Source organism: Aythya ferina (genome assembly GCF_964211825.1).
Source record: "Aythya ferina genome assembly, chromosome: 1".
In the NCBI taxonomy this organism is placed as follows: Eukaryota; Metazoa; Chordata; class Aves; order Anseriformes; family Anatidae; genus Aythya; species Aythya ferina.
Window position 1 is genome coordinate 14,823,793 of NC_140296.1, and position 24,427 is coordinate 14,848,219.

Genomic DNA, 24,427 nt, shown 5'->3' on the forward strand with positions numbered 1-24,427 from the left:
AGTGTTATTTTAAAACATTAGGAGCAAAGTACTTCGCAGTTTTGTTTTTAGTTGGTCAGATTAACCTGTGCTGGTATATGTAAGGTTGTATGGAGTGAACAATAAGCCTATGGAAAGATGACTTTGATTCAGTTGTGCTGGTGTAAAAAAAAAATGTAGTAGTTTCATTTTAAAATGATGTCAGAATTTACATTTCCAATAAATGCTGGCTATGTTTAAACAAAATAATGTTAGGTTTACTGACGTTTATAGGCTGACTTTAAAAAAAAAAAAAAAAAAAGTCATTGAGTTAAAAACCAAAGAAGAAGGAGAAGATCAGATGTGGTATTTGGCAGGTTGAGACATCCTTGTTCCTGAAATAGAAATAGTGAAACTAATTAATTTTACTGTATCGTTGCTTCTGTTCTTCTTTGTCTGTTCTTAATAGTCTGTGTGATCAATTTACATAAACTTGTTAATTTAGAAAGCATGAACTTACTGAGCTGTTGATTACATAGTAAGTCATAAAACTGAAAGAAACTGAAGCACCTAATGAAATGTTTTAGCTTTTTGCCATACTCAAAACTCTTTTCAGTTCAGATTTTGAGAAAGATAGATGTTCAAGCTCTTTTTAGTAATCTTGTTCTAATTTTAATTTGCTCAGAGAAGGACAGTAATTCTGGACATCTTTCCTCTGTACAGTTTCAGGATTGATATAGGGCACATGGTACTACATCCACATGATCGATTTTTGCATAACTGGAGTCTTGTGTCAAGGAAATACTCAGCATTTTCTTAAAAATATCTTTATGAAGGGGGTTGCTTTCAGAAGTTGTCTGGGAAATTCTGCCTGCATTACATACAGCGGAAAGAAGGGGCTGGTTGCAGTGTGCCCGGTCCTTGGCCCAGTTGTGTCATCGTTAAAGAATTACTGTAATCTGAACCTTTAACATAAAAACTTAGGAAAACATAGTCCAAAGCTTTAGCCTCCTCCCATGCTTTAGATTTGAGTAGGGTCTTGGTCTTGCTGCTGATAGAGATTTTGTTTTGTTCATTTATTAGTTTCTAAAGTTGGTTTTGATACTCTGGGATATTTTAAGTATTTTCGGATTTTTTTCAAGTCCTGTATCTGTAATACAGGACTTACAATAAAGCAATGCTGCTTCACCTCTTCTGGTTGCTGAATAAAACTCCGTAGACGGGAGTGGGTTAATGGAGGAGGGTTAACAAAGTCATGCATCTCAGGCCTCTCAGAAAATGAGATTTCATCAGCAGAGCCCCTTAGCGTGGATTCAGGAGGTGATGGCAAAAGAAAGTTTCTGCCAAAATACTTGTGTCATCTGGGTTGCAGGCAGGGCAGGAGAAGTGCCTTCGCTGGGTGAAGGACACGCCAGGGGAGACCTGTGCCCACTTGGCAACATCAGCCAGAAGGTAAGAGGTCATCTCCCCAGCTGAGGTGGTCAGAGGTGAGGGTGGTGAGGCCCTGGGACAGGTTGCCTAGAGAAGCTGTGGATCCCTGGAGGTGTTCAAGGCCAGGCTGGTTCGGCCTTGATCAGCCTGATCTATTGGGAGGTGTCTCTGCCTATGGCAGGGGGTTGAATTAGATGGTCTTTAAAAAGTGCCTTTCTGTAATTCTGTGAAAGTTGCGCTCATGCCCACTGGTGAGATAATGGATGTCCAGCTTTTGCCACTCTGACTGATGCTTTCTTCTCTCAGGTTTCACTGTCACAGCACACGGGGAGGATGAACAGTCTGATGGAGCTGTAAATAAGTATTTTTGGTGATTATGCCTTGTGCTGGCCAGCAGATTGTGTGCGTGGCCTTTGTGTGGGAGCTCAAGCGATGTTTGTGGGGTCAGTAGGTGCTCACAGTCCAGGCCCTTGTACCCTCCCCAAATAGGCTTGGGAAGTGCAAGGCTTGGTCATAAACGCTGTCCTACAAATGAGGAAAAGAGAAATGTGGCGTTGTGTGCACATGTACCGTTTGTTGTGCTATGAATACCTTTTGCTTTTTGTTACAGTATGGCTGTCATGAGGATTTCTCCTGCTCTCCTGTTGCTTCTGCGTTTCAGTGTGGGCTTGGTGAAGCAGTCCAGAGACCCTTTGAGGTGTCTGTACAGAATCCCACTTCTATGCTTTTTTTTTTTTTTTCCTTCCTTAACAATGCAATTTTACTGGTTTTGGCTTAATTCCTTGAGGATGTTGTAGTTGTCAGCTGCCTACTGCTGTCTTCCAATACAGGGGCTGTTTTCCATGTTTTAGGATGGATGTGGAAGCACAAGAAGCCTGTTGATTCCTCCTCGGATGAGAGGGCTGTAGCATAGGGCCTCTCTTTACTGCATGTTGGTAAATCTTGCGAGTACTGAAACAGTGAGGCTGCACAACTTGACTATTGCTGGAAGTACTTTGACTCCTGGTAACATAATGAACTCAAAACAGCTGCAGAGGTGCATTCAGCATCAAACACACGGGCTGACTTTTAATTAGCTACACCTGTCCAAACATGGGTGATGGCACTGGAGGCAGAACTTGACACCTACAGTTATGCAGAGAGGAGGGAGCCTGGCTTGGCTTCCAGGGTGGTAAGAAAGCTTTTTGAACAATGCTGGGAGTCAGTTTCAGTTCTGAAGTGATACAGAACAGTAGCACCAAATATGAAATCTCAAAATCTCCCTTTTCAAAATAGAAAATTTGTGGTATTTTCATCTGCTTACACTAGCGTTGAATCTGCTTCTTTGAAGTAGATGCTTCAGAGAGGCTAGGTCTTTCATTGTCTGTACTACTAGTTAGGTTTTTGATGCTTAAGAGAAAAACTAAATAGTTGTGGTTGCCTCTGGATTGGTAGATTTGACTTTATAGAAAGCATTGAGTGTATTTAATCAACCATCTGAAACGTACCGAGTGTTTTGCTGGGTATTCCAAGATACCTTCCTTACTTGACTTTAGGACCTAGAAGTGGTTGGGGTCCGGTGCCTGTAAATAAACATTTACTGCAAGGTTTTAGAAACGACTCCTGCGTGATGCCGCTCAGGAGCGGGAAGGTGCTACAAATGCAGGCTGTGATTAGCTGGCTTTGTTTCAAGCTTCATTAAGAGGGTGTGACCTGTGGGTTCCAGTTGATTAAATCCAGAGATGGGGCAAGTAAACATCTTAAGAAACAACCATTTTCCAGACCAAGGCAGACCAGTATGCAATTGTTCGTATTCTTAGAAAAAGCACACTCATTGACATATTTTCTTTAGAATTTTGGATGAGAAGGGAGGGTCAAGAAAATGAGTGTATAGCAAAGTTTTTCTTTGAGTATTCCAGGAAGAAATCAAACATTTTAGAGTGCTGGATTTTCAGGCTGCTGAAAAAAGTAGGACTTCAGAGTGTTTTTGACTGTCTCCATAGAAATTCCTTCCTCCCCCACCATGTTCTTTCATATTTAGTTTCCATAACCAGCGCACTATTGTGAAGGAGGGGAAATGCAGGGTAACTGCAGGGAAGCCAGCCAATCACTCCAGCATCAGAGCAGACTCCAGGGCTTGTGGAGCTAACCTTTCTGACCTTCACAAGGGGCCTCTCTGAGGAGAGCCATTTTTCCTGCCTTGTAATGGTAAAGAAAAAACTTGGCAACTGCTTTGATCAGCAAAGCAAAAACAAGGCGAACAAGGAGCAAATGGGCAGCTTTGTGCACAAAACTGCTAAGTCAGTGCTTGGCTTTCTCTGCTCGGGAGCAGTGTTACCACCTTAAACAGAACACATGCACATTTCTGTAGGGTCTGGTGAGAGCTGTTGTACAGTTTTAGAAAATCCTTCTGCTCAGAAATAAGGGAAAATTGTGGTCATTACGAGTTGCAGTGGGGTGAAAGTGTTTCATCTAATAGTTGGGCAATGTGAGAGCGAGGGAGCTTTTCCTTTCTCATTTTTTTGGGCAGGATTTTCAAAAGAAGGACTTGCACAATACTTTTAAAAATAATTCTGGTACTGAGGGGCAGACGTTTCTTGTATGCAACTGGCATATATTTTTACTGTGCTATTTATTGCTTTCCAACTTCTGATGGTGTTTTTCTCAGTTGATGCCTACAATGCATTTCAGATGCCTAGTGGAAGAAACAGTGGTTTTACTTTACAAGTATGTAAGGTTTTGTTTTAACTTGTACTGATTAAAAAAAATCAGTTCTTATATTGCTAATATTTTATATTAGCTTTTGGCTTCACTTCTTCCTTGTGTTCTCTTTTACTGTTCTTCAGCTGCAGATCTCTAAATCCAGCTGTATCCTTCTGACACAGTTCCTAGTCTCTCTGGTAAGTGGTGTTCCTGCTGTGTGATAGTTTTCTGCTCAGCACATGGCATTAATTCTTCCACCTGAACTTAAGTGCTCTGTATCCTTCCTCTGCCTGTGAGTAGCACAGGGTTGTTGTTGTTTTTATTCAGCACTTCCTTCCATTTCAGTGAGAGTCTGCCTCACAATTCAGTTTGCCAGACAATTTCTGTCCAGTGAACTCAGGCTTTGTTCATTCTCTGCAAGAATTCTTCCTGTGGTTTGCAAATTTTGCAAATTTCCACCTCCTTCCTTTGCTACCTCAGTTTCTCTTCATGCCACTTGGCTCCTTAGCAGATTTTGATATTCTAGATTGCCAGATTCCTGTGCAAGTCATGTTTCCTCTTTTAGACTTCAACCATTCGCTTTCTTTTGATGTTTCATCCTTTCCTCAGCCACTCCCTAGTTAATCACCCCTAGTACCGTGCTGGGGTGGTTGACAGTGATTTTTCTTCTTTCCTACTTGTCTGAAAACAAGCAATCAGCTCCACAGCTCTGAGGCCAGGTAAGCTGTTTGCAGGTCTGTGTTGTTCTGGAGCAGTGCCCTTTGATTTTATGGAAGTGGAGAAATTTAAATGAGTTTTACCATCTAACAAAATAGCTACAGGTTTTCAGTAATTAAACAGTTTTAGATCCTCGCATAGTTCTGGACAGGACACAAGCTCTTTTTCCACTAAGATAATTTATTTCTGTGCAAACTCTTTTTTTAGCACCTTTCACCTGCAGGGCATCTGTTCCTCCAACACCTGCAGTGGTGCTCAGATAAGATACTTGGTATCTGATGAAGATACACACGAAATGGGCTTGCTTGAAATCCCTCCTCACCAATCCGTTTCCAAGTGAGACAAGGCTGAGCAGCTCCACCAGCAGGTTTAGTTCTCTTGCCCATGGTGCACGGTCTTACTGCGGGTACTGTATTTAGGGGGGCAAACCCAACATCTGCCTGCTGCCTCCCCCTTTGATTTTATTGACAAAAATCAGCGCAGAGCTGTTCCTGGCCAGTTCAGCAGGCAGGAGGAGCGTGCCTGCAGCCCTCCCCTGATCCTGGCTGATGTGGAGGCGATACTGGCAGCACCAGCTTCCAGCCAGCTCTGGGCGTGCTCCAGCACAGAGCGCGGCGGTGTTTGGCTGTTGGGATGGTGCCTGCCATCCAAGCAGCTGTTCCTGTGCTAGAAGGTACATGGGTTACCAGACAGACTGCTGGATTAAAGGGCTACAGCAATCAAGGCTCGTTTAGGTAGTGGAGTAAGACCGAAATACTGAAGAGCTCAGAAAGTAGTGAAGTCAGAGATGAGGAGAAAGGGAGCACAGAGAAATGGGGACTCTGAAATAAAGCCACTCAACTCCATGGCCTTGCTCACTTTCCTACAGTTTCACATTGGATGTGTTTTTTTTTTTTTTTTTTTTCTGTGGCCTATTCTTTGCCTTTGTTATGCTGTTGCATTTTTCTTCATCAACACAAAATAAAAAAGGTTTATTGTAGAGTAGAACATGGTATCAGATCTGTAACAGTCCCTTTCTCATTAGAACATAAATATTTTGTCACAATTTCCTGAACAGATTTCTGAAAATATGTATAAAATATAATAAGCTCTGAGAGAATAACTACAAGTTTTAATGTGCAAGCTTTTAGAACTAAAAAAATGTATTTTTTATGTATAGTTTACTTTTAAAAGGTCTTGAGATAAAACTTGATGTTATGACCTGCGTAGTGATTCAAAATGATTGCAGAATAAATTTTAAAGATAACGCTAACCAGTGCATGTTTGCCACTGAGCTCTGAGAGCATGATAAATTCTGGAAGGAAGTTGCTGGGTAAGTAGTGACCCACAGCTCAGAAGGCATTTGCTAAGTGCATGTTTACTTTCTTGGCCTTTCAGTGCAAAACTAAGAAACTGGGAGCTGAAGAGAGCAGGGTGGTCACTAAAACAGATCAGGCATTTTGTGAGGAAAATGAAAATTACTGGAGCGGGGCAGGCTGAAGGGATTGCAGATGACTTGTAAGGAATATTAATGAAAAAGATAGTGGGGTTTGTTCTCTTGATATATCCTCCTTTTTGCCTGTAAGGACTGATTTATACCTCCTGATCTGGAGATTATGATATAGATGGTAATCTAGATCACTGACTATAAAGGGCAGTAGTGGAGACACCGGTTTGCTGTGACAATGGATTCCTGTGATGGAGCAGTGCTATCACTGCAGTCATTTGCAGTTCACGCTGCTTGTCCTGGCAGGTGTGTCAGTAACCTATAACCTATGTAGAGGCTTGCCCATGAGAAGTTGACGTGGAATTGGAGTGAAGATTGTTCAGGATTATTTCATTAACTGTGATCTGTAATTCACTGCTTAAAATTCAGAAAAGTTGAGTCCTATTGCTCAGTTCCTAAATCACTGATAGGACAGCACGCATTGGCACTTCTGAGATCCGTGTCAGTGTAGCTCCAAACACAGGTTATAAAACAAATACATTATTCCCCAGAATCTTACATTCTAGTTACAGAACAAGTCAAATCCAAGCAAATAGGCAAGGCAGAACTTCAACGTACGAGATTGTTGCAGTTACATCTTTGCTTTACGTGAGGGGCTTAAAAAAAACAAACTGTGGCCACCTGGTTGGTAAGCCCAGATCAAAAGTAGCCCTGAAAAGTGAGGACACTTTAGGCTACAGAAAGCCAATCTTTTAGAAGAGATTAAAGGCTCTCAGTTTGTCCAAGAATTCGGAGTGAAGCCCTGGAAGAAGGGTCCTGCACTGACAAGTGAATTTCTGAAGCAGTTGGTGAATTTTGCAGGCAAAGAAAGGAAAAGCTGGAAGCTGATAATGTTGGCTTTTGGAACTGAAAGGGAGTGGAGGAAAGGGATGGGTCACAGGGAAGTGCTGACTAATGGTCAGCAAACACTCAAAGGGAGTTCTTGTGTTTAAAAGCTGGCCTCACTTCCTAAAAGGAAAATAAAACCCAAACTGTTCAAGCATGAAATTTGGCCGGGGGAAGTCTGAGCTGAACTGCTAGAAGTTGGGGAGGGGCTACGCTGGAAGGAGGGCTTGATTAGGATAATGCTTTTAGCAATTAAACTTCTGGTGTGACCTGGGTTCTTGTCTCTTTTTTTGGGTAGGGTCTATTTTATTAGAGAAACCTCATCTTTATCTGTGTTACTATCTTTATTATACTGGAGAAGTCTGTAACTAGTAAGCCGGAGTTTAACTGGTAAATGTACATTTTTTAATAAGTAAGTTAAAAAACAAATAAAAACCAGATATTACATTTTTCCCCCTTATTCCTATGCCTCCCCTCCCGCCCTCTGTAATGGCTGAACGCTGATTGTGGTAAGTGGTGGATGAAGACCGAAGGGATTCCAAAGCTGGAATTAATTGATACTAAGTTAAGGTGATAATATTCATTAATTAGGATTTATTTGTGACTTCAGCTCTAATGGAAATCCCATGCTGAAATTTAGTGAAAGTTGGAGATCCATTATATTAGTGGTCTGTTTTGTGCCTAAGGATAGGGTTGAACCGTTCCTAAGTAAGTACTTCACTGTACATATTGATAAGACGTATTAGTTACTGTTCTTGGTAAAGATAAAGATGTTACATATCCCTTGTCCTTTAAGAATCATTAGTAATTTAACTGATGTGATTTTTAAATAAACTTCTGTTCATCACAATTTATAATTTCTAATTTTCATTCCCTATATATCAAAAGAAATGCAGAAAGCAAGTGAAATTAATGTATAAGAGCTGAGGTATTGGTATCACAATGTTGATTTCATGGAATAAATTAAAACTTAAGAATTCTTTAAAAGACTATTTTTAGAAGTTGCATGGGTCTTTACTTTTTGCTTCTAGAGAGAAAGTAGGGTTTGTTTTGCTCTTGGTGATTTCACTGTCTTAAGTTTCTCTGTTGCTTCCACATGTGTAATAATATAAAGATTTCTATTGCTATTTCAAATGGAAATTTTCCATTTGATGGTTTTTGAATGTTTGCAATGAAACTTGAGTTCAAAATCAGTTTTACCTTGCATTATTGATTTAACACTATGGGCTTCTAAAATACTTCTCAAACTGATGCTCTTTGAACTCTGTGGTGGAGGAACTGTAGATCCTGGAGCTTGAAAATCCTCAGATTTAAAACCATTTTTAGCTCACTATCAAAATTCAGTAGTTCTAATATTTATGTATATAGTATACTTAGTTATTTTAGATATCACTTTAAACTGTTTAAGCTAAGTAGTGTAATTTCTTCCTACACTTTTGCTCTGTATCATCTTTACCAGCTAAGGTTAAATGGGTAAATAAAAACAACTTGTCAAATCATAGCCTTTAGACAATATGTCATATCTGGGTGCAGAGAAATCTGTTGCTTCTGATGCTTTGCAACTTGGGAAATCAGGTTGCAGGGGGGTTGAAGCATGGTGATGAAAAGGGAATAATCTGCTGGTGAAAAATACAAAGTACTGTATTGCCTACAGTTGGCTGAGCAGGTAGCTCACAGGTACCAGCTCAGGCAGCATCATGCCTGGAAGATTTTCTTCTTTGTTTTATGTGGCAATCTTTAAAGTCTTCAGGGATGTGAATAATTGCCTCCAACCTCAGTGGCACGTAGTGTCTGAACTGGAAGTGGAACAAGCTCTGCCTGAGACGTGATCGTAAGGAGGAGTCAGAAAGGGAAGGAAAAATCCAGTAACACAGGAAGTGGAAGTGGAAAGGGGGGGTGAAAGAATACTGAATAATAAGAAGGAAAAACTAAACATTAACAGTGTGAGATGGATACAGTAGCCAACACACTGAAGTACGGAGAAAGGAAATAAAGGAGTTGTGGTGTGGGGGTTGTTTTTTTTTGTGTTTAGTCTCAAATGAGGAAAAGATAACCTATAAGGCTGTCCATATGACTAAAGCTGGGAACATCTAAACAGCTGATTGACTTAAGGTGTGAAGTGCTTGTTCTGAAGCACGTATTTAAAAGTAGTTGATGATATTAATTTGGCAAGAAAAACAGTTTCATTTGTTTTTTCAGCAAAATGCCGTGCATTTGTTTCCAGTAGGCCCTACCTAATGGTTTTGTAGCCAGCCCATCCTGTCAGGGCCATCTGGGAGCGATCATTGTCTGAACACTCAAGCAACCAGTCTGAACTGCACTCCGAGACTTCCTACTTAGAGCAATAAGGAAACAAGCTAAAGAATCTTTTTATCTTCATATTTTGTTTTCCTTGGTGGTGGCTAGCCTAAGGGTTATTCAGCAGGATTGCTAGGAACCCCCTTTAGATCCTCAGGCAGCTGGCTGTAGCAGCTTTTATTGCAGCGTGCTTAGGCAAGCCTCTCTGACTTGCAACCTTCAGGCAACCAAAAACAGGTATATGGAAGGGGGCATAAAACTGGCTTCTGCACATGCAGAGATGCATTTGATTTCCCTCTTGCTTTTTGTCTCCTTTATGAGCTGACTGGGGAGAGAGGCATGAGATAGAATCTCAGAGATAAAAGGACAGGGAAGTGATAAGGGATTCTATGGCACATGGCTCCTCAAAATGGTCTGCCCTTCCCCTAATAACATGAAAGTTAATGTTTCTGTAATCTCCTCTTTATTGTTACAGAAAACAAAACGGTCGCATCTGGAGAAGGTCTTCTCTGTGCTTGCTAAGTAGGGGCGTAGGAGGGCATCCGTAAAGTTAAAAGAACCCATTAACTTGGAATAGCGGTGGAGACAGCTCTTCCTTTAGGTTTGCCCTCAGTGGTATTGCAATCTCTCTCATTTAAAGTTAAGGAAAGAAACATGAATTTTGAGCATGTTGAGTGGCTCAGCCATAGGGAAACAAACTTCTTAACTTTGGGGGCTGGGTGGAGAGAAGGGGGAGGTTTCCTTTAAATAAAGTCTTCTGTGGGACTGTGAGAGGGCAGGTTTAAATAAAATCAAATAAATCTGATGATACCAACTGTGATACCAGCATTTGGTCCTCTACAGAATTTGGAAAATGATTGAGTTGATACAAAGAAAGTAAAAGCAAGGTCTTTTCTTTTTAATCTCTGCAATACTACCAGTTCTTACAGTTTTCAAAGTAATGGGAAGAGCCCTGGAAATTGAAGTGTCCTCATTTCTTTCATCTCAAACTCGGAAAAGAATATCATTTCATTTGGAAGATCCAAAGAGAAATCCAAGAATTGTGTTTTTTCATAAGCCATTTAAATGTTTTTAAACATTTAAAATGTTTTTAAGTTTTAAGTGTTGTGGTACTAACTCCTGGGTTTCTTTTTAGTGCATGAGGTCCTTGAGTGCAGAGTAGGAAGAGGGACAGGAGGAAAAAAGAACAAATCCAGAGATCAGCATATCATGACTTCCATTTTTACTTGACAAATGGCAGTTGTTTTACAAGCACATTATAATAAAAGTGAGTCTACCTTTGGCAAAGCTTTGTGCCTATCGTGCCTTCATCTCATGTTAGTCATGCCCGTATGGTTAGACTGCCTACTGCCCCTGTGCATTTTAGGATTATATGCTCCCCTGAAGTTCAGGGAGAGCCTTCCTGAAAGTGCCTTCCTAAGAAGAGCTGTGCTTGTCTGCCACCCCCAAAAAGTGATTAAACAAATCAGAGCAGTGAGCCTAATACTCAATCCCCAGTGTATCTGCATTATGTGCTGTCTGCATACAGGCTGGTGCTAATAGAAGCCGCCTTTGAATACTCTGTTTTAAACACAGCATTTCGTGTATCTTTTAAAAACTCTTATTCCATAACTCATATTCCATGTACCAATGTCTGTGGCTTTATGGGACGTGGTTGCAGGAATTTGCTGGTTCTTAGCATCTTGCATGCTGGCTCTACTTCAGGAACGAATTCCAGAGGGGGGTCTGTTGGAGAATGTGCCTGACTCCTAGTGAGTTTGTGCAAAATGTATTTCTGTACTAATTTGGCTTTTGTCAGCACCATTGAAGTCATTTAGGTGCTCCTTATTGCGTTGCTCTAGTTCAGCTTTAGATCATTCATGTGTGGAATGAATTTCTGCTGCCTAGGACTGTACTTATGAAGCATCGTGTGTATCTGGCCCAGGTCTGTTTGATGCTCTAAGGGGACACGGCTCTGATGGGCTCTTCTCACCTGGTAATGTAGCTGTCAACAGCAATGTTGTGCCCATCATTCTTCTAATACACTTTGCTTATGTTCTTTCTCAAAGTTAATGAAATTGCAGCTGTGGCACAACATAATTGCACACTTACCAGTTGCATGTTGATTTGGGGATGTGCTTTTGCAAGCTGTAAGTAGGATAGGATGATACACACAGCTCTATCACCAGCGTGCTCTGTCGTCATATGCTGGTGGTGTGGTTTGGTGAGGACATCAGCAGCAGTGTCAATCAAGTAGTCCAACACAATCTTTGCCTGGTTAACATACAGATCTGATGAGGGGAAAAAAAACAAAACACAAACATGTTACGTATTGCCACAATATTCAGAAACTTTGTTCCTATTTCTGTGCAGCAGTTGGACCATGCTCACCTTGAGATGGATCATGGTAGGAATTTTAGTTCATTTCTGCAATTTCTAGGAGGAAGTCAGATTAAGAGGCTGTCAGTTTTACTGCTGTGTACCTGATCTTAATCTGTAATAATCCTGGAGCCTAGGGAAACTTTGCAAGATAATGGGAGAGGACAAGTGGAAGCTATGCTTTTCCAGCAATAGGTGGAGTATCATCTCTCTGCGGATGCTATTTTCATTGCTGTGAACAACAGTTTTTCCTTCTGTTGATTTTATTTAAAGAATAATAAAATATATATATATTATTATTATTATTTAAAAAGAGAAATGTGAGGTTCTTAAAGGATCTTTGGTCATTTTGAGCGTATCTTGTATAACTCTGGTTCGAATTTAGGAAAGTGTTTATGGAGTATTGGATTGAGATAGAGATCATTGCTAGCAACAGAGCTCATTTACCCTTCAGCCTTTTCTTCTTACTGTTGCTGCTTGGCATTGAAATTCGTGTCATCCCAGTGTTTTAATGCAGGTAAGGTGTAAATCTGTAACGCTGTTACACAGTTGGCAAAGAACTGTCCTTTGCTCTTAAGTTAGCAACCCCTAATTAAAAATGGCCCATAGAGCTGAAGATTTGATTTCACATTTCAATCCTTCCATTTTGGAAGTACCATTAATAGGGTAGAAAAAAGGATGGACAAAGTAAGTCATAGCTTCCACCCTCAGGAAAAGCTGAATCCGCTCCGTTCTGTGTAATAATATCCTGAGCATCGTATCAGTCATAATGTAGAAATCTCTACGTCCTATTTTCCAGTTTTCAAGAGTAGTAATAAAAGCAGTTCAGACTGAGACTGTTTTTACTCTAAACTTTTTCTTTTATCCCATTTTTAAGTTGAATCTTAGAAAATGGATGGGCTAGGGGACCCAACAGCTACAGTGTCAGATTTTGGCCTTTTAGCTGTTACCACCCTTCTTAGACATTTGTGTTCACCTCTGCTCTTGAATTAGTAGATCCTGTCACTTTCACAACTGTTCTACAGTCACACTGCCACATTTTTCATGCTCCTGTAGAGGTTAGGCCTCTGCAAAAGTGGATATTCTGGTTTCCTCTCTGCCTGCTAGCACTATATACAGGTTGGTTATCTTGCAGCTAACCCAAACTGCTTAGACACAGGCCAAGTTTGTATAAGATTTGGCACAGGGTTTAGTTTGAAATTAATTTTTGTGTGTGAGAGGCAGTTTATGGCAGTTCCAAGAGCAGAAATGCTCGTTCAGTTTCTCCTGGTGCCAGCAGAAGAACCAGCTTTCAGTATATACATCCTGTCCGGACGTACTGAAATACACGGGTGAGAGCTCTAAAAACCTTTCACATCGTTACGCATTAGGTAGCCTGAGGAAACCAGGTGGTTAATAAGACAAGGGGAAAAATCTGGAAGAACGCAACTTGTGGCTCAGTTGTTTAGGATAAAACAGAATCAGAGGTGAGGTGTTTGCTGATGGAGCAGTTCACATTTGGGGTATAATGAAAAGCTGAAGTTTCACACCAACTTTAGAAAATACTTAAGCTTAGCTTTGTGCCACTTGCTCATGTTACACAGACTGTCTTATTCATCCCCAAATGTATAAAAAGTGCATGAGGCCTAGTCACCAGTTTTGGTAGGTCTGTCACAATGCGGTCAGTGGTACGTGCTTGTGTTCTTACTTTGTTTCTAATAAAACAGTACTTCCAGTGAATTCTTAAAATAGTCCTGGAAATCTCAACACCAAAATCCAAGTTAGTCATTGTGACTTCACTAGACGGTGGAAACAATTTTCTCATGCAGGCATAAAATATAAGACTTGTCTACCTAGTAAAACATAGAAGCATGACTGTATCGACAGATACTAAGCTAGTTCTTTAGGGATGCTTTCGTATTGAACAACAGCTTGCCTTTCTGAATGTTTGTGCCTATTTATTTTTCTTGGAATGTTCTTTAATGAAGTCATGTCCAAACTGCAAAGAGAAGTGATGGGTTGTTTATTCTGTCTTGTGTACATCCTTTCATGTGTAGATCAGGCCTTTTCAGTGTTAGCTATTGCAGAAATTTTACATATTATGTTCATCTGGTATCTAAGATTAAAACATCTTTTCTTCTTAATGGCACATTTTTTGTTTGTTTGTTTTTACGCATTTTAGGGTAATGATTTGGCAATTTCTGACTCACTCACATTAATAATATCTTTTCTGAGAGGAACCATTCTTGTAAGATGAAAATTCTCACTGCAGATGACATAGAGGTGCACACTATATATAAGGAATATTTATGCCGATTTGGGGACAAAAAGAGGAAGAAATAATCATGATTTTGTAATGACTGAGAATTCCGTTAAATGAACAAAGTCCTCAACATGCCTTGGGAAGTGTGTGTTGAGCAACAGGGCTGCAGTTGCAATACTCCTCCAGAATATCAAAACCGAAGGCATTTTAGGTAATATTTATCGCTGGTGACTGTGGTTGCATATAACTCCAGGACTGCAGTGGATATGCAACTCCTAAGGAATGAAACTTTTACTGGAGGATTTAAGTACATGTTGAGTGTCCTTTTTGTGTTAGCTCACTTCTGACCTGGCTTCCAGTAATACCATTCACTTCTCTTCAGTGGAGCAACTACAGTACAAAGGTGAAGGTGTATCGTGCTACACACGGGCAGATCAGTTCTCCATTTTTAGGAATGGCTGTATTTTATTAGTCTTTCAGCACCTAAGGGTGATTTTCAGTAGGAAGTAACAGATGTGGCGGTGTGTGTTTGTTTGTTTCTTTTTTTTAAATTCAGTTAGGAATTGAATACCACAAATCATAGAATCATAGAATATCCTGAGTTGGAAGGGACCCTTAAGGATCATCAAGTCCAACTCTTGACACCGCACAGGTCTACCCAAAAGTTCAGACCATGTGCCTAAGTTCACAGTCCAATCTCTTCTTAAATTCAGACAGGCTCTGTGCAGTGACCACTTCCCTGGGGAGCCTGTTCCAGTGTGTTCCAGTTACCCTCTCTGTGAAGAACCCCCTCCTGACGTCCAGCCTAAATTTCCCCTGCCTCAGCTTAACCCCGTTCCCACGGGTCCTGTCACTAGTGTTAATGGAGAAAAGGTCTCCTGCCTCTTGACACCCCCTTACGAGGAAGTTGTAGACTGTGATGAGGTCTCCCCTCAGCCTCCTCTTCTCCAGGCTGAACAGGCCCAGTGACCTCAGCCGTTCCTCGTACGTCTTCCCCTCCAGGCCTTTCACCATCTTCGTAGCCCTCTTCTGGACACTTTCCAACAGTTTCATGTCCTTTTTATACTGTGGTGCCCAGAACTGCACACAGTACTCGAGGTGAGGCCGCACCAGCACAGAGTAGAGCGGGACAATCACCTCCCTTGACCTACTAGCGATGCCGTGCTTGATGCACCCCAGGACACGATTGGCCCTCCTGGCTGCCAGGGCACATTGCTGGCTCATATTCAACTTGCTGTCTACCACGACCCCCAGATCCCTCTCTTCTAGGCTGCTCTCCAGCGTCTCATCGCCCAGTCTGTACATGCAGCCAGGGTTTCCCCGTCCCAGGTGCAGGACCCGGCACTTGCTCTTATTGAACCTCATGCGGTTGGTGATCGCCCAGCTCTCCAACCTGTCCAGATCCCTCTGTAAGGCCTTTACACCCTCATTTGAGTCCACAACTCCTCCAAGTTTGGTGTCATCAGCAAACTTGCTCAAAATACCCTCTATTCCTACATCCAGATCGTTTATAAAAATACTGAAAAGTACCGGCCCTAAAATGGAGCCTTGAGGGACCCCACTGGTGACCGCCCGCCAGCCTGACGCAGCCCCATTTACCATAACCCTTTGGGCCCTGCCCGTTAGCCAATTGCTCACCCATCGTATGATGTTTTTATTTAGCTGTATGGTGGACGTTTTGTCCAGTAGGATCCTATGGGAAACCGTGTCAAAAGCCTTGCTGAAGTCCAAAAAAATCACATCAGCTGGTTTCCCTTGGTCCACCATACGGGTGATCTTATCATAAAAGGAAATCAGGTTAGTTAGGCAGGACCTACCCTTCACAAACCCATGCTGGCTGGGACCAATGACTGCTTTGTCCCCCAGGTGCGCCTCAATAAGTCCGAGAACCAACTTCTCCATGATTTTACCAGGCACTGACGTGAGACTGACGTCTCTGGCATGTGATAGTGTTTAATGCCAAAAAAGATTTCTTTCACATAAGAACTACAGCTCTTAGTAACTGCAGAAATGCGCTTAGCATGAAAAAAACAAACAAACAAACAAACAAAACAAACAAAGCACATTTTATTAAAAGTTATAATACATATATAGGGGGGAACAGCTTGATTGTCTTCATAATGCATAGCACTTAAAGTGCTTTTTGGTTGAGGTTGTTTCTTATAACAATCACTCTTCTTGATACCAGAATTGATACAAGTTTGCTAGCAAATATTTAACATATTCTGGGTGTTTTGGTTTTGTGCACACAGTGCAGAGCTGTGATTCTACCTCATGAGTAGGTTTAATTTTAATCTTACAGTACTGTACTAGATATAAGGACTGATTTGTATGTCACTTTTTTAATAAGGTTGACAGTAGTACTTTATCAAAATGTGGGTCAGATCACCTTTACTAAATGTAAGGGTTGGGGCAGTTGGCAGCTAATGGAGCTACTATGGAAAAATTCTGTTCAGTGCAGGGAAAGATGATGTGGGGTTGGTGCCAGTGTTCTCGTTTTAGACTTTCCCTGTGCTGCTACTCAAAACAGGGGCAAACATCTCTACCTGCAGAGAGTGTCCTGCTTCCATACTTAAACTGATGAGGAATGCATGATGTTTATAGTAAGTTACCGTGGCACACATACTGCAGATATTTAACAAAATTAAAGCCTGTTGTTGTTACTGTAGTACTGGGATTTACTTAAACCTTTCATCCTCAGAAATGGGTGCCTGCCTGCTCTGCATTCCTCCGTTTGATTAGCATGATTTGGAAGTTGGGGGAAAGAATTAATGCGTTGTGATGCTTGGGGTGTGTTTTTTTTTTTATATGTAGCATCCAAAAACTCAGGATACGGCACAGAGAGGTGAGGTATGTGTGTGGACTATGGTTTGAGGAAAAATAGAGAATTTTTGAGTGAAGGTGTTGGGAAAATGTATATGTAGGCCAGGAAGCAGAAAGCTGAGTTGGATGGGACAAAGTTGCCTTATTGAACCAGCCGTGTGATTCGTATGACTCGAACATAATCAGCTTGATTGCTTTGAGGCTTTTCTTTTGTGGCTCTTTGTTCTAAGAATCCTGGCTGGAGCTGTGCTGATAAAGTAAGGAACATGCTGACTTCCCTCAAGTGATACTCAGCTGGGGAAAAGTCGGAAGCTGCTGCTGTCTAAAATAGCTAACCATGTTAACAAGCCCATCTGAACATTAACTGTACTTTGCACGGTATACTTGCACAGTTTTGAGGAGCTGATAATGCTGCCTTTGTGCTCAAAATTGGCAGTGGTTCTGAGATGGCTTCTTCCACAGTCCCTTCATCTGTCCCGTGCTCAGATATGTTTGGAAAAGTTTGGTGAATGTCGTTTCTGTGTGTCCCTACAGGTAACTGTAAAATGGTTCTGTAATGCAGTGAGGCAACATTTTTTCTCTCTGTTTTGTGCTCTGCATTCAAATAGGGTATAAAAACAAAGGCTATAAAATATGTACCCTAGGTATACGTTTTATAACTGTGTAGTGTTGCAAGTATTTTTATAGGAGTTAAATGGAAATAAAAAATGTGTAATCATGGGCGCAGTGGTGTTTTCCCAGTTTCCTCTGTTCCCAGAACTGAACTGAGCAAATATAACAAATTAGAAATAGAGGGGAGGAGTGGCACATGCTGGTACTGTAACTTAAACACAGTCTGTGAAGCATTACTGTACAGTGTTTTCACATCTGTATTATCTTTTCCTGCTTTCATTGCTTTGCAAAACTGACCGGCAGAAAAATGAAATTTTTTTTGGAAAAAAAGTTTTATGTACATTCCAGTATATATATGGCAGTCTTTACTATGTTTTTCCCTGTTCTATAAATAAACAGGCTAAAAAGGAAATAAAGAATCCTCGCTGCATGTGGCATGTTTCTCAGTTAAGCTGCATGTTGAAAAATGTATGTGAGCAAAGACATAGTATGCTTAATAGTACCTGGATTAAATGAGCTGTATCATGGAAAGTAACACCATGGCAGTGATACCATTTTAATTAAACCTTTAGTAACAGGGGGGCTTCCTGTCTACAAGGGAAAGCTGGCATTACTTGCCACGCGTAGACAAAGTAAGGCTTTGTTTACCCTTAGATTTTTGTAAAATAACATTCCTGCCTGTTTTGTGATCCTACTAGAATATGGCTTTAAATTCTTGGCCTGAAATCATGTGTGTTTAGAGAGGGTAAAATACAAGGGAGAAGATACTTAGCTTAAAATAAAACTTGTTTTTGAAAATCACTTTGTGATACCTTCTACTTTCTAATAATTGTTAAAGGGACTTCATGTTACAATATGATAAATAATTGTATACAAGTAATTATTTTGGTGACTAATGACCCATTTTATGATCTTCTGAAGTTGTAGTTACTAATTTTCACTTGTTTGAGATCAATAGCTATTAACAGAATTTAGTATTTCAGGAAAAAAAAAGATATATTTTTGAACACCAATGAACATGTTAAAAACACTAATTCAGCAGAATGTGGTTTCATTAATTGACGTCAAGGGTTTCAGTAGTAAGTTCCTAGACACAGTAACTGGTTGCTTGGGGCGCAGAGATGTTCTGTTTTGTTAAGCCATTATGACCCAGGAGTAGATCTTAATTTATGACCAGTGCTCTGGGGTGCTGTGGCCATGCAAATACATCAAGTTTGAGATTCAACTCCTCTGATGTCAGTGGATCTGACCTAATTACCTTAGGTTCCTTTCTCAATGGAGAAAATAGGCCTGATTCACCTTCAGTACATTCCTTAAATTTATCAAATGAACATCCTAACAGTGCTCTTCTAGGTTCCTTCCTATTTAGTAGGGAGTGGGGTGACAAGGTCAGATGTTGTACACAAAGATGTAGATCTTGAAGTGACCAAGTATGAATTATCTGTCCCTGTAAAATAATACAGTACCACCTCCTAAGCTTAGATATGCCTTAAAGTAGCATTAACTGTGCAGTAAATCTTCCCAATTCACAATTGTGATTTAATCCTGACGTAAAGATGGAAAATGTATAGCCTGACTAGTAGTTCTGTACAAATACATACTGATCCACAAAGGACATGTACAAAACCATGCAAAACATGGGTACATACACAAATACAAATTGGAGTACCTAGTTTTGAATTTAGCTCACCACTGGACTCTACATTGCAACTTTAAATGTAGCATTTTTTGTTGGAGGAAGTGAAAATGAGCATTCCACATAATCCAAAAAGAGAGAACTTTGGTTACTGTAAGGAAAGAATGGCACCAAGTTAGTGATGTCTTGGATTCTAATTGATGTAGGGCTACTGGATATGAGTTTGAACTGATACCAATTTGAAATGAATTGATAACAAGCCTTGCTGTCAAAGCTTAGCATGCATTAGTTTTATTTTTGTTCCACATGTACTTTTCTGAGCAATCTCAATTAATGGCATCAAGATACTGTGGTGCTTGTTTGTGTGAATAGCCTGCATTTGTTATTCATTAGATTAGCAAAGCATGCTAATCACATACTCAAAAGGTGAAGTAATCATTCATTACACTTTGTGTTTTCATTGACTTAAATAGTTTTGTGAATGACAGTGGTGATTGTATTTTCCAGGGCTTTTTTTCTTTTCAAAACAGATAAATCAAAGCTCCCAAAGTGTTGTAATTAGGTTCTAGAGAGGACTAAGTTGAGTTCCTGGGCAATCCAGCTGTCTTCATCTTTTCACATGAAGTTGAAAGGCTACTGAACATCACTTTTTTTTAATTACTGCTCTAGTGTGACTGAACATCTCTGTGGTAACTTAAGTAACCAGCCCTCGGTGGGGAGGGGAGTAGGCCTCAAATAATCGGAGGATGCGGTCTACGCACAGAAAGTTTGGGAAGACTGATGATTACTCACCAGCCAGTTCATTACAGCTCCCCAGGCACTGGATGTGAACTCATCACGCCAAGTTACTCGACTGTGCTTGAGATTCCAGGCATAACTGGCTCGGTTTGAAAGACTGAAGTCGTGTTTAAAAATGACAAGTAACTAAACAAGAAAGGGAGATAATGTTTAGCTCATGGATGTGTTATGGTACAATAATCTAGGTTCCAGTATTCATCTTGAGCCACATCTGACCATTGCTGCAGCTCTAATCGCTACAGCTCTTTGCTGGGAAAGTGATGGTGACCAGAGTAAAGGGTTTGAGAGTTCTTTGGCAAGAATCCAAAAGTTCTTGTTTGGTTTTGAATGTGGCTGCTGTTGGCAGCCTTAACCTTTTGTTGCTAAACTTTATGAGCTAGCAGGTCATTATTGTGAATGTCTGACTGTCCTAACTCTGGCTTTGTTTCCTCAGTCATATTGATCAAACAACAACATGGCAAGATCCGAGGAAGGCCATGCTTTCCCAGATGAATGTCACAGCTCCCACCAGTCCTCCCGTGCAACAGAACTTAATGAACTCAGCATCAGGTAAGCAAAATCTGTATTTTGTGGAGAAGGTCATACAAATGAAGATACTGGTAGCTATTTTAATCCGCAGGGTTGTTGTAGGGTTGTTGAAATCTCACAGTTGTCTGTTTAGTTTGAAATGTTAAACAAAAAACCTGATGCATCAAACGAGAGGCTGATACTTGAGGTAAGAGAACATGTAACGTTTGTCAGCAAAAAGTATGCTGTAGTTTCTAGGTCTGTGTAAAAAGTATGCTTCAAATGTTTTTAAAGAAAGTGAATTCCTGCATTTGTTTCTTCTGAATGAAATGTTGTTATATAAGTGTAATTTTACATTAAAGTTAGTGCTTCTGCAATATTTTTCTGCCTCCCCTTGCTCACTTACTATACTTGGTGTCCTCCTGTATATTTATATTTCTTGCATTTGTAATAGACATCGCACCTTTTTGTCTTTACTAAACAAAGCAAACATCTGGAAATTCTGAAGCAGAGACCTTTTGGTTTTCTTCTTCTCCAACCATTTTCAAAATCCTGTATTGTGATTGTTCCTCTAGCTGAGGAAATAGGATATCTTTTCCTGGAATTAGAATTGTTTTTCAGCTAGCCTAGGGGAGACTGTTATTAGACAGTAGTAAAGTGTGTTTGTTCTTACTCTAAAATCTGCTACATGTTTTCATAGCTCTATTGTCCTGATGATGCAGAGAGCAAGCAGGTAAATTTGGCCCCATGCTAGTTTTGCTGCTGCACTCTTCTCTATGCTTTGTCACCGTCTGTCTCTGGGGTTCACATTTCATTTATTTTTTGTCTGATTTCATTTTGTGTATGTCTGCTGTTCCTGTTTATCACAAAGGTTGGTCTTTGGTGCTGCTTTTTGTTGTCCATTTAGACAGCTTTGTTTCTTGCTGCAATTCATACGCTGCAGATAATACTGAAAGATTAACAGACATGACCAAACTGTGCTGTTCGTGGCTGAGTATTAGAGGGTAAGCTGATCAAAAGTTTTGCTGGCTGGGCCAGGAGGTTGGATTATCCTGAAACAAATGAAAGAGTCCTGTTCAAGTTCAGGAAGTCATGATTCAGAGCAATTAAGCTCTCAGTCTCTAATGTGAAAATACAATCTGTGATTATTTTTTTCTGTAAATATATCCCAGGAAACTACAGCAATAGAGATGATGTGTTTTATTAGGGCTCTTTCTGAAGAACAGGGAACAGGAGAAAGAAAACAACTTCTCTGTCTGTTCTTTTCTTTGGTTTATCTTCTTGTTTATACTAAAACTAGCTGCTGACTGTTTGAATGCTGACACATTCTGTGTTTTAAGATAACTCCTCAAACCTTCCATTGCATCATAGAATTAACAGGAAAAAGTGTTGATAGTGAAGTAGGACACATTTTGTATGCTTATAAAAATAAGTGTAAAATACTTAGGAAAAAATAAAGAAAATGATTAGTTGTTAGGGGATAAGAATCTAAAAGAATAGCAATTCTCAAGGATTATTTCGAAAAGAAAATGAAGAAATTAAATGTAATCACAAAAGTGCGAGCAAGTGATCTTGCATAGATCTTGCTGCTCATGTGGTAAAGAAGAAATGAAAATTTGTTGTGGGTTATCTTGTGGCCTGAGAAGGATTTTATTTGAATACAAATTTATTGAGCGTTCCTTTTTTATTTCATAAATGATACTGTATTGAATACAAACTGAAATCTTGTAAAGGGGTTTTCCCCAGTGCTTTGACCATGTGCATGAAGAAACCAAAACTTCTCTGTATATTGATAATTACATGTTTAAATGGTGCTTTTTTTTTTTCTTTTTTTTTTTTTAACACTTAAATCACTTGGAGTAATATGGCTTAGAACTGACTCTTTGGGTGCACCCCTTTAACTTGATTGTGTTTAACAAAAAGCTATTTTGAATTAAATAATAAGGAATCTATATTTTTTGTGTAATTCTATTTCTTATACTTGATTCGGTAAATCTTCATGTACTAACTTAAAATTTTAACTGTGTAATTGTTTTTACTAAAGCTTTTTATATGTGGGTTTGTTATTTTCTTCTACCGAATTTATGGCAATTTGTGCTTCCTTGGTGGATCATAAAGAATGAGATAAATGGAAAAACCAAGTAACTATCCCCTCAGCACAGTGGAATTTAAATTTGAGTGCTAGCATCGTATAGATAGGACTGCTTAATGTTCTAATTTGGAAATTCATCCTCAAGAACTGGGAAATAAAGTTGAGACCTTCAAGTCAAATTTTTTCCTGTTATGAAATACTGCTGGCAGTGAAACATGCGCTAGTGCTTTGAGAGCCTTTCAGGAAAGATGGTAGGAAAATCCAAGTAAGCACTGTGACAGCTGGGGGTCAGTGACCAGCAAAAAGAATAATTGTCTAAAATACCACAAGAGGAAGTTTTTCTTTCTGTACAGTTCATCCTTGTATAGCACCAATTAATTGTAGCCCTTAATCAGAAGTTACAGATCGACTTTTAGTGTATGTAATTGCAGACTGCCATAGGAGCTTGCGAGTAAAGTTGCTGTGGTAAAATACAAAAACAAAGATTTTTAGGGGCTGCCTTAAGAGTTATTAGAGGCTTAAATTAGGTAGAGTTAAGAACAGAAAAACAAACCGAAGAGGGAGGGATACACAGGCCTTGGAAAGCTGCTGCATATTGAAGATAAACCTGTTGTCTTTTTGGATAAGCAGGATAAATGGAGCTCAGGGGAAGTCAGAAGACAGCAAAACGAAAAGATTAGTGGAAAGGATGGAGGCAAGTCAAAAAAGTGATTGGAATCAAGATTGGCATTGGGAGGATGTAGTTGGAGATTTTAAGGTTGTTTTTCTTAAGAAATCCCATCTCTTGAGGCAGAGACTGTGAGAGAGCAGCTAGGTATCTTGCTGCAAGTTATGTTTCTTTAAGGAAATTAAAGTCATCTGAATGAGCTTCATCTATTCCTAGATAGGAATGTGAATGAAGTGCTATATGAATGATCATATATATATATATATATATATATATATATATATATGTAAGCATATATTATTTACAGGAGGGTGTCAGTATGTGAAAGGGAGGATGGTTTTGGTTTGTTTCTTTGATGCGTTTTTGTCCCAATTCTGCTGTACTTGGCTTACTCAACTAAATCACGTAATCAGCTAAAACATTTTGTGCCACATGTATGTGGAGAAGCATGGTGTGTTTTTAGATGCCGTTTGTTGTTTAATCTTCTACTAAATATGATTGAATTTTTGCAGCAATAATGGAAAGAAACATGCCTATTAATTTTAAATATGCAATGTATATAAAAATTAGCTTTAACTATTCTGATTTTTGGTGCATTTCTAACATTTTTTTCCCTAAAGGTACTGCAGGAAAAAATATGTTGTTCTGTCTTTATTTTTAATCTTAAGAACATATGTAGTAATAAAATTATAGTTATTCTGAGGACCTGTCCTGTACAGTTCCTACTGAAGTAATGAAACATGAAACAAAGAAATGAAACAATGCCTTTTTGTTATATAATTACCAGTTGAGATAATATAGATGGGATAAGTAAATGTGTATTTATATACTTCCCTTCTTCAGATAATTTTATTTCCTGAGTCATGCTTAACACAGCACTGCTTACTTCAGCCTCTTCTGCTTGCACATAGACATTAGATCATTGGCTTTGGAGCAGATTCCCTGTCTTTGTCATCTTTCATCTTCCCCTTGCATTGCAGTTTGGAATTGGGCTTCCTGGTGAAAATTTGTAGCCATAGTGTTATTGCATTGCCCCTTCAGGTAAGGTTTTGGTGTCATATTAAACATCAGTAGGAAAATGGACTAATTCGTAATTTAAGGTGTGGGTTTTTTCTTCCTTTGTGGGAGAGGGAGGAATATGCCAATAACTAAAACAAGTTCTAGCTCTTCTCTTAGATTCTTGCTCACTTCAGTTGCAGATTTCCCTTCTGTGTAACCAGTTGTACTACAAGTGCTGCTTTGTGCACAGTCAACACCATGTATGCTCTGTTGTGAAACTCAAGTTTCGAAGTATA

At 39.8% G+C, this 24,427-nt stretch overlaps 1 protein-coding gene across 8 annotated transcripts in view; it reads left to right on the forward strand.

Moving 5' to 3' along the window:
• YAP1 (Yes1 associated transcriptional regulator) overlaps nt 1–24,427 on the forward strand; it is an 89,838-nt gene that overhangs the window by 29,339 nt on the left and 36,072 nt on the right. For all 8 annotated transcript variants that reach the window (XM_084506635.1, XM_084506637.1, XM_084506636.1 and 5 more), the window contains exon 3: nt 20,300–20,415. In XM_084506635.1, coding sequence (XP_084362761.1) covers nt 20,300–20,415 — 116 coding nt within the window. The remainder of the gene's footprint in view (nt 1–20,299; nt 20,416–24,427) is intronic.